Consider the following 13,079-nt stretch of genomic DNA (forward strand, 5'->3'; position numbering starts at 1 on the left):
GTGGATGTGAGTGGGTGTTCATGTGTTAGTGTGGATGTGAGTGAGTGTTCATGTGTTAGTGTGAGTGTGAGTGAGTGTGCATGTGTTAGTGTGGGTGTGAGTGGGCGTGTTAGTGTGGGTGTGAGTGAGTGTTCATGTGTTAGTGTGGGTGTGAGTGGGCGTGTTAGTGTGAGTGTGAGTGAGTGCATGTGTTAGTGTGGGTGTGAGTGGGTGTGAATGTGTTAGTGTGGGTGTGAGTGGGTGTTCATGTGTTAGTGTGGATGTGAGTGGGTATGAATATGTTAGTGTGAGTGTGAGTGGGTGTGAATGTGTTAGTGTGGGTGTGAGTGGGTGTGAATCTGTTAGTGTGGGTGTGAGTGGGTGTTCATGTGTTAGTGTGGGTGTGAGTGGGTGTGAATGTGTTAGTGTGGATGTGATTGGGTGTGAATGTGTTAGTGTGGATGTGAGTGGGTGTGAATGTGTTAGTGTGGGTGTGAGTGAGTGTGAATGTGTTAATGTGGGTGTGAGTGAGTGTGCATGTGTTAGTGTGGGTGTGAGTGAATGTGCATGTGTTAGTGTGGGTGTGAGTGAGTGTGAATGTGATGTGCACATGAGGGAAAGGCGTGTTGATGATGTGGTCAGTGAAAAATAAGGCGCAGTCAGGGAAGTAGGGGTGGGTCTCCATTGGCCCGTCATTAAGCTCTATTACATTTTCACAAGCTCACGAGTATGGAGGAAAATAAGGTTCAAAAGTTTTGAATTTGGGAACACATTGAATTTTACCGATTCTAATTTTTTAATTGTGAAATTAATACATTTGAATTTTTAACCATGAATTAAATGCATTCAAATTCATATATTTTGAAAACTTATTTTAATTTATATACAAGGTCTGATGATTTTAGTTGATGTGAAAATGGGAAATGTGAATTTGTATGCTTAAAAGGGGATGTTTCCATTTGTATTATCCTTCAGTAGTCTTCATTTAAAAGTAATTTGAGTGTTGAACAGTATTATTACCAAAAACGGAAGCGTAAGGTATCATTGGTGTATGCATGCAGTACACAATCCTATATTACGTTCAACGCCCTAAACCACTTCGTGACGCAATAACGCTGTTCCCGTCTCCTTGTCTTGCGCCCACCGACGGCTGTTCCGAATGCGACGCCCCCTCCCCGTATTCTACTGGTCCTCTATCTGCGAGCAAGATGGAAACCGTAAACCAGGTAGGTCTTCGAAAAACAAATTACAGTATATATGCATTTTATTGTGAGAAGCACCACAGCTCATAGCCTAATAAATAATTGTTGGTTTTAAAAAAGGGTATTAGCGAGGTAGGGGAAACTGCGCTTTGACAGAATGCAGCTCTTTGAAGAGCGCCAGAGCTGGTGTTCGTGTTCGTCAGATCCGATGAGGAGAAAAAACGCCGCAATACAAAGCTACCTGCAAAACGTGTGATTTTTAAACGATTCTTGCCAATATTGGACCAAGATAACCGCGTAATAGTATACAGCATACATCATTTATATTAATGACAAAATAAATATTTACGAGTAGTAACGTTGTTGACACATACCACAGTCATAATTGTGGTATGGTGCAGGGCAACGCATTGAATATAACCGGACTTATATGCAAGACCTTTTGTGGCTAGTTGTATAAAAATACTATTTGTGTATTTTATGCCTACATTTAGACCACGTAAACAGAATACGTGAAGTACTGTCAGATTTGGAACATGTAGGCCTGTGTAATGGTTGCGATTCCACGTTAAAATGGCAGCTCATATTTATTTATCCTTCTCAAATTAATATTTTGAAATATTTCCAATGCCAATTTTCTGAATTCAGGTAGGCCTGTTGCACCATCGGTCGGATTAAAATATGCAGACTGTCGGTGTGGTATTCAGATGGGGGATGGGAAATTTAGCTTTGTGCAGGGGGTAATAAATGGAAATGATTTTTTAGGTAATACAGTGTCTTCACCAATGCGATAATTAGCGAGCTATGTCGTATGTGTCATCTTAAACTGTATTATATCGCCACTGTTATTTTCGCATCTATCTTTAAAACTAGAGGGTAACGGATAAATGGAGGTGATGAGAATAACGAGTGATGCTGATAGGTTTAGACGAATAAACCTGAGGCGTAGGGTTCTTGGCGTCGTATTACACCACACCTTGCTAGCGACGGCAACCACACTTGAATCAGCAGAAAATAAATCATTGGAAATATACTTGTGTTACTTGCACGGAGGGCGCGTGTAATTTATTATGTAAAGGTCGCGATGGCGAAACAGCTTTGTCCGAGTCCCTCCGCTCCATTAGACTGGCTATTATTATCTCTTCTCTGCCTAAACCTGTGAATGTAGCGTACGGTATGATCATTTCAGACCGAAAATTAGGACCAAATATTTTAATTTTATATTGTGTTCTAAGGACAAATTACTTATCGGCAGTTGCGATTAATTTAATGTAATGGAAATGGCAACAAATCAGTTTGCTTTGCAGGGCTGTCGCAAATTGCTGTCACATGTATCTCTAGCTGCACCGCACCCAAGTGCACGCAATAAAGAAGATGGGTGAACAGCTGCGCTTCACAGCCGTGTTGTTGTGTATGTTCACATTATGTCTGCCCGTATCTCACACAAGGCATTCATATCGTTTTCACCCTATTTGGCTGCCTCAGAAGCCATAATACAAGGAGGCATTTCAAGTTAAAAGCCTATTATAGCGCCGAGTTGGTATAATTGACTTCCCTCAGTGCTCTTAGGGTTTCAGTCTCCTTTGCTCCGCAGTTTGTTCCACGTATACTCTTGTTTTTTTTCCTTCGTTTGATCAATACCTACGTATTTGAATGTTGCAGCAAATGTTCCCTGGAGCGCTAGAAACAATGGCTGTGTTCCCTTATTGGTTACTTGTGTTCCAGTTTGGACGCATAACAATTAAGGTCGTTTATTGTGTGTCATGACTGCGTTCCGAACTGCAAGTAGGCTATACATATGGGAACATGGCCATTCGCTGTTACTCCCAAACAGAAAACTTGACGGGGGCTTCCAAAATCCATTTTGTAGGGAGGTTGGTATCACGTGATTCGAGAGAACTCCACAAAAAAGGTTTGTTGAAACTACCTTTCACGTGCCATTGGATGACTATTGTTTAAATAATCCAATTTGCAAAGATGACGCGTTTTGTACAATGTCAAGAAACGTAACTTTTTATCAATGAATCTAGGCGCATCTCCTTTTTAGTGTCGCAATTACATACTGTGGCAAAATACCTTATGATCCAGGCGTAGATCTGTACAGTACATCGTTTTTTTTTTACCAAGAATGCAATTGCCATATTAGGATGTGGTTCATAACTGTATAAAAATACCTGATCAAGTAATCATCACTAATTATACTGTATAATAATTAATAACCAAAGATAGCAGATAACTCCCAAAACAGATCAGCTTGTACTGTCTGCCCCTGATTAATTAAAATAACCGACAGCACTGGAAGCACTGTAGACTGTTTAGCGTGAGTACTAAGCCTGTGTTAACTGTTCCTTTGTGTGTTGACAGCTGGTTGCCACTGGGCAGTTCCGTATTCTCAAAGTACCCCTGGGGTTCATAAAGATCCTGGAATGGGTAAGTCAAAATGGAGAAGCCAAGTGGCTCATGGGAACAAAGGTGAATGAACATGGCCTTTATGTGTGAAGCACAATGTGTACGGAGGCGCATCAGTTATAATCCGCCCTGAAATTTTCCAGAGACTGAGAGACTGATGGCCTAATGTGTATATGGGCTGAACAACAGTACAGCACCTTTACGCCTGCACCCCTGACCATGAATAATAATAATAACAATAACAATAATAATAATAACAATAATAGATCTGGTGCATAGACACGGATACGATTTTAGCTGTAGCCACCAAATCTGAAATTTCCCCAAGATTGGGAACTGGTCAAGAATAATATATTTGCGAAAATGAACCACTTCTAATCATTGAAGCATCTTTATATATATCAAATATGCATTTGGTTTATAAATGCAAAAAATACTTTGATAGATGCCATAATGTATATTACACTGTTTTGTGTGACTGCTCTTATGCTGAATGTGTGTTTAGAGTTGAATTGATGGATTGCTGCCTAAATTTTGGAGATCAATTTCACAGGAGTGGTGTTCCATACCATAATTAAATGGTCCTTCATGTTAAAGATTCAAACCTTTTTGTAAATAAAGTATTCAATTGTCAGTTTAGACATTTTTTACCATGAGCTTGAATTTTTTACAAAGCTTGTCAAAATTTCTATGGAAGGGGTAAGGGAAGTGGACACCTGTGACATCATGTGATCTAACAGGAAGTGGACACCTGTGACATCATGTGATCTAACAGGAAGTGGACACCTGTGACATCATGTGATCTGACAGAGGCTCCTCAGATGAGATTTAAATGAAATACGCAAATATGTCTAGTTATCAATATAGAGCTGTAATTTTTACATGAAATATTGCATTGAGACATGGCTTGGGCATAGCTTTATGTTTTTAGTGCCGTGGATATTTTTAGAGCTGCATGCAGTAACTGGCAGCCCTACCACCAGGCCTTCTCATGTTGAAGTGGTGATGCTAAGTGGGTGTGGCTTTGGTTAGAACATGAACGGGAGATCTGTGGAAACTAAGTTGCTGCCAGAGCAGGTCCTGGCGGGCTAAGTAGCAAACACAATGTCACAGCGCTGTGATGGGGACACTGTCCTGTAGGAGGTGCCTTCCCTTGGGGGGGCGATGTTGAACTGCAGTCCTGACTCATAAAGATTCCATGGCTCATTCTGAATAAGCATCCTGATCAAATTCACACAAAACTAGCTCTGCAGCTAGCCACAATTCACCCCTAAATCTGATTGGCTATACAATCCCTTTCATTGCTACCCACGTTGACTCCCCAGGTCCTCATGGGAAAGAAGGAGAACTGAGTTCTCGGTTCACCTACCTGGTTAAGTAATTTTTTAGAAGTCCTGCCTGGGGGTGGGAGGGTTTAATTTTTCCAGGGTTACAGCTGCAAAGTTTTTCCAAACAGCATCTCGCATATATGTGCAATATGGCAGATGCACAGAACCACATTTTGGTTTAGAAAAATATGCAGACTTTTCATAATTTTCATTAAATGAAGAAATTTTTCAATCTAAGCCACTGAAAAGCCAGCATCGTAGATTTAATTGAAATGAGTGAATTGGTCCACCGTGATTGGTTCACAGTGCGGTCAGTCACAGGCTCTTGAGTCCTGTGCATCTGAAGGTTGGTGTTTTCCCTGGTTGTTGGGTCTGCGGAGGTTGTTGCTAATGTTTCTAGGTTTCTCCTTTTTATGGTCCGAAATGACTGCTTCCATGAGGCAACCAATGTGAGCCGCCAAGCCAGTTGGCGAGTTGTTTTCCTATAACTGGGGAAAAATGCAATCGTCTTAACTTTTCGTTGGACTAAAAACAGCCAACGGGTCTGTTCTCTCAAACTACCCTGACGTTTCTGTCATGCTTTCGATGCGTTATCGTGCTCATGTATGTGGCTTAACACGCTGTGCTGCACACCGACGTCAGATCCGCAGTGTGTGCAGTGTGCGTAAAACTCAGAGATCTGGATGAATATTCGTGAAAGCCCACTGCTCTGTGTATTCTTCGGTGGGTTTTTGGGCGGTGTCTTCTTTGTTGCCACCGTTGCAGATGAGTGTGAGAATGCAGACTGCTGGAGAATGTGTGCAGCTAGCTATTCACAAGTTTCCTGTGAGAATTCGCTTTGCTCCAGGTTGACAGTTCTTCAAGAAGGCTTTTACATTTTAGCTAGCGATCAGCTGATTTCAATGGCACTCATTTCAAGAAACTTTGTGGAGAATTACCATGGGCGGCAGAGTGGGTGGACAATGCAGAGTTTACTTAGAAGGTGGGTACCTTACCAAAAACTGGTCTGATTAGCTAGCTAGCTTAATTGCAAATTATGTAACAAGCAACCTGTTAAAATAGCTTACTAATTACAATAGTCTGCTAAGGAGGCTCATGCTTAATTAGCTACACTAGCGAGTGTATGGCAAGCAGTTGGTCAGTTGATGCTTATATATGTTATTATGCTCTGCCAGTCGGCTACATGCTTGTCAGGTTAGGTATACGCCTGCCACTGCCCTTGACCACGGCATTGGCCTCAGAAGTGGAGTTCGTCCCCAGGCACTGCGCTGTGGCTGCCCATTGTTCCGGTTGGGTCAAACTCAGAGGACAAACTACCCCAACGGGTCAATAATGTGTTACTTACTCAGAAGTATAGACTTATGTATATATCTGAAATGTAGTTAACCAGCTTTAGCTACTATGAGCATTAGCATACAGCACCACTGGAATTCTTTGGGCTACCATGGTAACTTGTTTGTTTAAAATCCAATTTTGGAATTCTGAAGTATGTTGAATAAATGGTAACCATTTTACAAATCTTAATAAGCTCGGTTAAAAAGTATAAATAATATCGTTTTGAAAAATGCAAGCAAAGAGGTGTAAGGAAGTTTAGGATAGATACGTTTGGTATGACTAGCTTAAAAGCTGTTGGATGAGATGTGTCCATAAGGAATGGAATAAATGTAAACGTAATTACCTTTCAGCAATGAACACATGAAGCTATGTGTGATTTGTGCAGTTTATATTGAGAACTGTAATTTGAAATGCCAGCTCGTGTTCATTTCTGTAGTTCTTTATCATTAGATAAAGACAGACTTGTGAAACAGGCTGCTTGGGACATATTTGACTGCATGTTGCTAAGAATTAACAGTCCTTCAGTGGAGAAGTGGAGTACTGGAGGCAAATGTTCTGTGAGAGAGCCAGATTGGTGTGCAGCTACCCATAATGCATGTGGTTTTAAAGAAAGTCGTGGGTTGTTGTGGTATTGCAAATAATTGTATTTATGTTTGGGAAAACATACTATTTTTCTGCTACTGATACTGTTTAGCTCTGTAAATAGTATAGTGAGTGTTTGATAAAAATGCTCTATTAACATGTGCATGTAGTTTGCCATATAAAGCTGGCTCCCCCCCTCGAAGGCTAACTGTTTTTGTGCAGGGCACCCTGGTGCTATGCTACACCAGCTACTTTTCCTTATTGTCCATGGTGTTAAGTAGGCTACTCTCAGGGGCTAAGTATTGCTGGCAGTGGTCTTCCACAGCACGTCCTTCCTAGTAGATGCTGCATGAGTGAGCATGTGACTGGACAGCCCACGACTCACAGTGCACGGGCAGCTGACTGCCTCGAGCTCCCACACAGTCCATCGCCATTGTGATACCAAAGCTGTGTGTGCGTTAGGTTGGGAATGCTGGGGTTCGGCCCCTGCTGAACAGAACGTTGCACAGAACGGCGTGGCCGACTTTATTGCCAATGCGGAAAAGAAAGGCGTGCATCGGAGGTCAGGAACGCAATCCTTTGCAAGGAATGCTGGGAAAGTCCAGACTTCGGGAAACGCGTGGGCTCCTGTTAGCGCAACGTGCGCCTCACGGGAGAAATTAACCAATCCCCTGCTCCCGCTCCAAACTGTTACTCGAACAGTTTGGCGGCTGTTTCCTCCAAATCACTGCTGAGAAGATTCGGGACTTCTGACTAACTGTTCAGTTTGGGTACATACAAGGTTCAGGTTAAGTTGCTGCCTACGGCCACAGGCTGCAAAAATACTTCCGGAAATGACATGAATGGGAAAAGTCCACCCATGTCTTGCAATAAAGAGGTAATCCAGTCAGGAAAATACTTCACGCTGGATCTGGTTGTAAGGGTCTTACTGATCGAGTTCCTGCAGAAAGACTAGGCTTGCTGACCATTACATTACATTACATTACAGGCATTTAGCAGACGCTCTTATCCAGAGTGACTTACACAACTTTTACACAGCATTTACATTGCATCCATTTATACAGCTGGATATGCACTGAAGCAATTCAGGTTAAGTACCTTGCTCAAGGGTACAACAGCAGTGTCCTACCCAGGAATCGAACCTGTGACCTTTCGGTTACAAGCCCAGTTCCTTACTCACAGTGCTACACTGCCGCCCACAACACCGTACTGAAATAGCATTACTTACAGCGATCCCTTGTACCCTCCCAGAGAAACTGCAGCAAGCTTACTTTTCCACCATCGAGCTCCATGCTCCTGCTCTGCTTTTCGCTCGAGGCCTGTCAGAGTTCAGGAGAGGCCTCAGCCTGTGCTGTATCTGCCCAGGACTTGTACAGTTACTCTGCCAGTATGGATGGAAAATAGCAAACGATGTTAAACAGGACAGAATACCTCTGTTTATATAACCTGTAAAATATGTTATAATATTATTGATTAAAAACATGTCAACCCTTGACTGTGAACTCTGATAATGCTTTGTGGACTTCACCTTTTATTGGCTCTTTCAAAGGCATAAGCCACTGCCCAAGGTAGATATGTAAATTATGCTTTTAACATAACACAGCATAACATAACACAGCAGCATAACATAACATAATGACGAGAACAGGCCATTCAGCCCAACAAAGCTCACCATTTTTATTATTGCTCTGATTGCCTATAGACTACAGGGTATGTAACACCATATCAAGCCTGGTCTTGAAAATCCCCAGAGTTTCTGCCTCTACTATGTGACCTAACTTCACTTGACCGTGATTTAAAGACAGTTAAGCTCTAGCTACTTTATATTTTTAATGTGTGTCAAATTTTACTTTATCATTGACATCGTAAAGACTGAAAATGTTGATGAATACAGCTGATGCAAAATAATGTGTTTCTGAGTAGCTTCTAAGCTGATAGATCTACCTTGTTGATTAATTCATTTTGGGCATGAAAGGTTCCAAATATGAATTTATTCAGCAATTATCTAATAAAATGGGTTATTAGTCTTTATAATTCATGTCATGAAATCACACTTCTGATTCTCTGACTAAACTGTGCTAAATAAATGTACTTTATGTGAGCTCGTTCTTCACTCTGTTCTCCGATAGTCTTCTCTATCTGATGTTTGTGCTCTAAGAACGCCAATCCTCTGGGTATTTTAAAACATTTTATAACAAAATAAACATGTGCACACACGCGCACTTACACACACACACACACGCACACAAACGCATTCACACACACGCACACGAACGCATTCACACACACACACACACACGCACACTTACACACATACACACACACGCGCACTTACACACACATACACACACGCGCGCACACGAACGCATTCACACACACACACACACACACACAGACTGACCCACAACTATATCTCCATCTGTGGAATGATGGCGATTGTTCATGCCAATTCATTGGGTGCAGAATGATTGTGTGAGTGTGTGTGTGTGTGTGCGTGTGAGTGTGTGTGCAGTGGCGGTAGACGTTGCTACAGTGTGAATAAAAATGCGGCGGTATCAGTAAATAACGAGTATCTCTCTCCGTCTCTCTCAGATCTTTGCTATCTTTGCCTTTGCCACGTGCGGCAGCTACTCTGGGATGTTTAAGATGAGCGTGGAGTGTAAGAACAGGAGCGACAGCAACCTGAACATCGAGGTGGAATTTCAGTACCCCTTCCGGTGAGTGTTCAAGTCAGTAGTGTTTCTGTCTTCAGGTCTGCGGTGTTTGTCCAGGTCAGTTGTGTGCGCGTTCAGGTGAGTGCTGTTTGTGTGTCTTTGTTCAGGTCAGTAGTGTTTCTGTGTTCAGGGGGGTGCTGTTTGTGTTTCTGTGTTCAGGTCAGCGGTGTTTCTGTGTTCACGGGGGTGCTGTTTATGTTTCTGTGTTCAGGTCAGCGGTGTGTGCGTGTTCAGGTCTGTGCTTTGGTGTGTTTAGGTCAGTGGTGCCATTGTAATCCATTGTAACCTCTGTCTGTCTGTCTGTCTGTCTGTGTGCGTTTTGCAGGCTGCACCAGGTGTATTTTGACGCCCCCACCTGTACGGGGGGGCAGGAGCGGCAGTTCCTGGTGGGGGACTACTCCTCCTCGGCAGAGTTCTTCGTCACCATCGGCGTCTTCTCCTTCCTCTACTCCATGGCGGCGCTGGCCTTCTACGTCTTCGCTTTCGAGAAATACCGCGAGAACAACAAGGCGCCCCTGATCGTGAGTGAAATCCCCGTCGCGTTTGGGTTTGGGTGCTCTGTTCGTCCCCGCCCCTTCCTGACGCTGGGTCGACGGGGGTGACGTCCGGTCGTCTCTAACGCTCCTCTCTCTGGGCCGGCGGCCCCGCCCCCCCCGTCTGTCCCGGCAGGATTTCGGGGTGACCTGCTTCTTCACCTTCATGTGGCTGGTGAGCTCGGCCGCCTGGGCCAAGGGCCTGTCGGACGTGAAGACGGCCACCGACCCCGAGCGCGTGGTCACCCTCATCCCTGCCTGCGGCAAGGTGGAGAACCAGTGCCGCGAGGTCCACGACCCCGTCATGTCCGGCCTCAACACCTCCGCGGTGAGTCCCCCGCCCCCCCCCCGCCGCGAGACGGCCCGTCGTGCTCGCGTTTTCGGTAACGCGGTTCGAAAATTGAGCGGCCGTAGACGTGCTGCTCGCTGTTTATTGCAAAGCTTGAGTCCGTAGTGTGGCATGTGTGTCACATCCACACTGGATCGTGTGTGTCACATCTACGCTGGATCGTGGGTCTCACATCTACGCTGGATCCTGGGTGTCACATCCACGCTGGATCCTGGGTGTCACATCCACACTGGATCGTGTGTGTCACATCTACGCTGGATCGTGGGTCTCACATACACACTGGATCGGAGGTGTCACATCTGCAGTGAACCCCAAAAGTCTTCTGTTCACTGTGAAAGGTCCCTGATCCTTATAGCAGAAGCCACGTCTAACATCATGTCTGTTTTTCCATTTGTAAATGAATGAGCTCTAATCTAATCTCCTTGCCTTTGACCTTTTGACCTTGTCCGTAGGTGTTTGGTTACCTGAATCTGATCCTGTGGGGGGGAAACCTGTGGTTCGTGTTCAAAGAGACGGGCATCGTCGCTCCCTTCATGCGCGCCCCCCCTGCCCAGGAGAAGCAGCCTGCCCCCGAGTCCTTCGGCCAGCCGGGGGGGTATGTCCAGGAGGACCCCTACGCCAGCTCCCAGGGGGGCTACCAGCCAGACTACAGCCAGCAGGGGGGCGGGTACAATCAGGGTGGGGAATTCGGACAAGGAGGATATGTCCAGCAGGGGGCGCCAACCTCCTTCTCAAACCAGATGTGAGCCAGACAGCCAGCCCTGGTGAGTAACTGCCAGAACAATTACAGCACTGACCATTACTACTGACCCAACACAGGACTGACCATTACCATTGACCCAACACAGCCCTGACCCAACACAGCACTGACAATTACTACTGACCTGACACAGCACTGGCCATTCCCAGTGACCCAACACCTCAGTGACGCTTACCACTGACTCTACATAGCACTGACTATTACCACTGACCCAACACAGCACTGACCATTACCACTAATCAACACAGTAGCCCATTTCCACTGACCCAGTAGAGCACTGACCATTACCCCTGGCCAGCATATCACTGACCAACACAGCAGATTGCTCCCACCAACCCAACAAAGCACTGCACTCGGCACTTAAAACATTAAAGCTAAATAATATATAGGTTTCCTCAAAGTTTCTGGGTATTTTATGTTTTAATCTTGTGTTTAAGTTAGTACATTCTCTGGATGTAAAATATATTTTCAAAATAAGAATTGAAATGATCACATTTATTTGCTAAATATACCCGTTGTATGTTAATATTCATCCATTCTGAATGGCAATGCAGTTAGCATGTGCATTGCCCTGTAAAAAGCCAAAGCTTTGTTCTCTCATCATTGCAGAAACTCTGCTTGTCTTTCTCAACAGGAGGAGAACGGCAGTGGAACTGGGCAGAGCCGTGCCTGAGGCCTTCCCATAATTCCACACTTCTCCCCGTACGTCTGTCTGTGTGTCTGTCTGCCAATAACAAGAGGGAGGGAGGGTAGGGCGGGGCTTAGATAAAGACTCCAGGGATAGGGATATTCAATGTGCTGTTTATTATTGTGGTGTATCCAAAAGAAAAAAAGCAAAACAAAAGATTGATCACACAAAGAATAACTTGAACACAGTACCAAAAAGACAAAAAAAATAGAGATTTTAAATGAATAAAATTGATAATAGTAATAATAAACTTGAGAGAATGTATTTGTCTGTGCTGTATAAATATCAATATAACAAATCTTATAAATATATATATACTAGTATTGTTATGTAGGGCATTATTCTACTGTATTTCAGTTCTGGTTAGGAGCTTAGTGATTCCAGTAATGATTCAGCCAAAATGCAGTTATTTTCAGCAGTCAGCTCTTCCTGCAGTTAAATTATGTTGTTTTATTTCATTTTGCTACTTAACTTTTTGTTTTTTTATTATTTATTGTTATTCAAGGCATATGTTCATTTTAAATTATCGAAAGCTCTTGTACAATTCTGGTGTTCTGGATTTTATTTAGAATTAGATTTGACATTTTTCTAATGCAGAGGGTATGGGGTGGTAAGGGTAGAGTTACTAAGGCTACCAAGTACATAAGACAATGAACTTATTTACTTATTAGAATGCACTTGTTTATGCTTATTTGTTTCTGCCTGTTGTTTGCATCATGCTAACAAACCGTGTTTTGTGTCATATAATTATCTTATCAAGGTGAGCTGTCTGTGCAGGAAGCTACTGATGTCTGCCATGTAAGATCACAGGCACGTGCGATGGTGATATCCGTAATTAGCATGACGAACACTGATATTTATTCTTACTGCGGTGTTCCACGACTGCTGCTGTGCTCCTCTAGTGTTTATGTGCAAATTTTTTCTTCAATGGTGAAATTCAAAAAAGGATAAAAACACTTTTAAAGTTTCATATATTGTTTTTTGTTGTTCATTATTTTTTGTGTGGGCACCAGAGGATGTCACCCTTATCTCAATGGTGTTTAGACACCCACTTTGTTTAATCGGTTACTCTTGTACGCGCCACACACACACACACACGCCAATACATATACATTTTATCAAATTTAGCAAATACTCAGTGTTTGAACAATTTAGTCACCAGCATAACAAAGCCTCTTAACCTGTAGAACACCTTTAGTA

The 13,079-nt window shown here is 43.4% G+C and overlaps 1 protein-coding gene across 1 annotated transcript; it reads left to right on the forward strand.

Moving 5' to 3' along the window:
- The first annotated feature begins 1,090 nt into the window (after window positions 1-1,090).
- Window positions 1,091-12,849, forward strand: LOC135234844 (synaptophysin-like). Its single transcript, XM_064299830.1, has 7 exons — window positions 1,091-1,205; window positions 3,546-3,611; window positions 9,428-9,552; window positions 9,875-10,070; window positions 10,219-10,410; window positions 10,884-11,195; window positions 11,826-12,849. Exons 1-6 carry the CDS (start codon window positions 1,188-1,190, stop codon window positions 11,175-11,177), a joined length of 891 nt encoding a protein of 296 aa, XP_064155900.1. The 5' UTR covers window positions 1,091-1,187; the 3' UTR covers window positions 11,178-11,195; window positions 11,826-12,849.
- The last annotated feature ends 230 nt before the right edge of the window (window positions 12,850-13,079 follow it).

Source organism: Anguilla rostrata, chromosome 11 (genome assembly GCF_018555375.3).
Source record: "Anguilla rostrata isolate EN2019 chromosome 11, ASM1855537v3, whole genome shotgun sequence".
Lineage (NCBI taxonomy): Eukaryota > Metazoa > Chordata > Actinopteri > Anguilliformes > Anguillidae > Anguilla > Anguilla rostrata.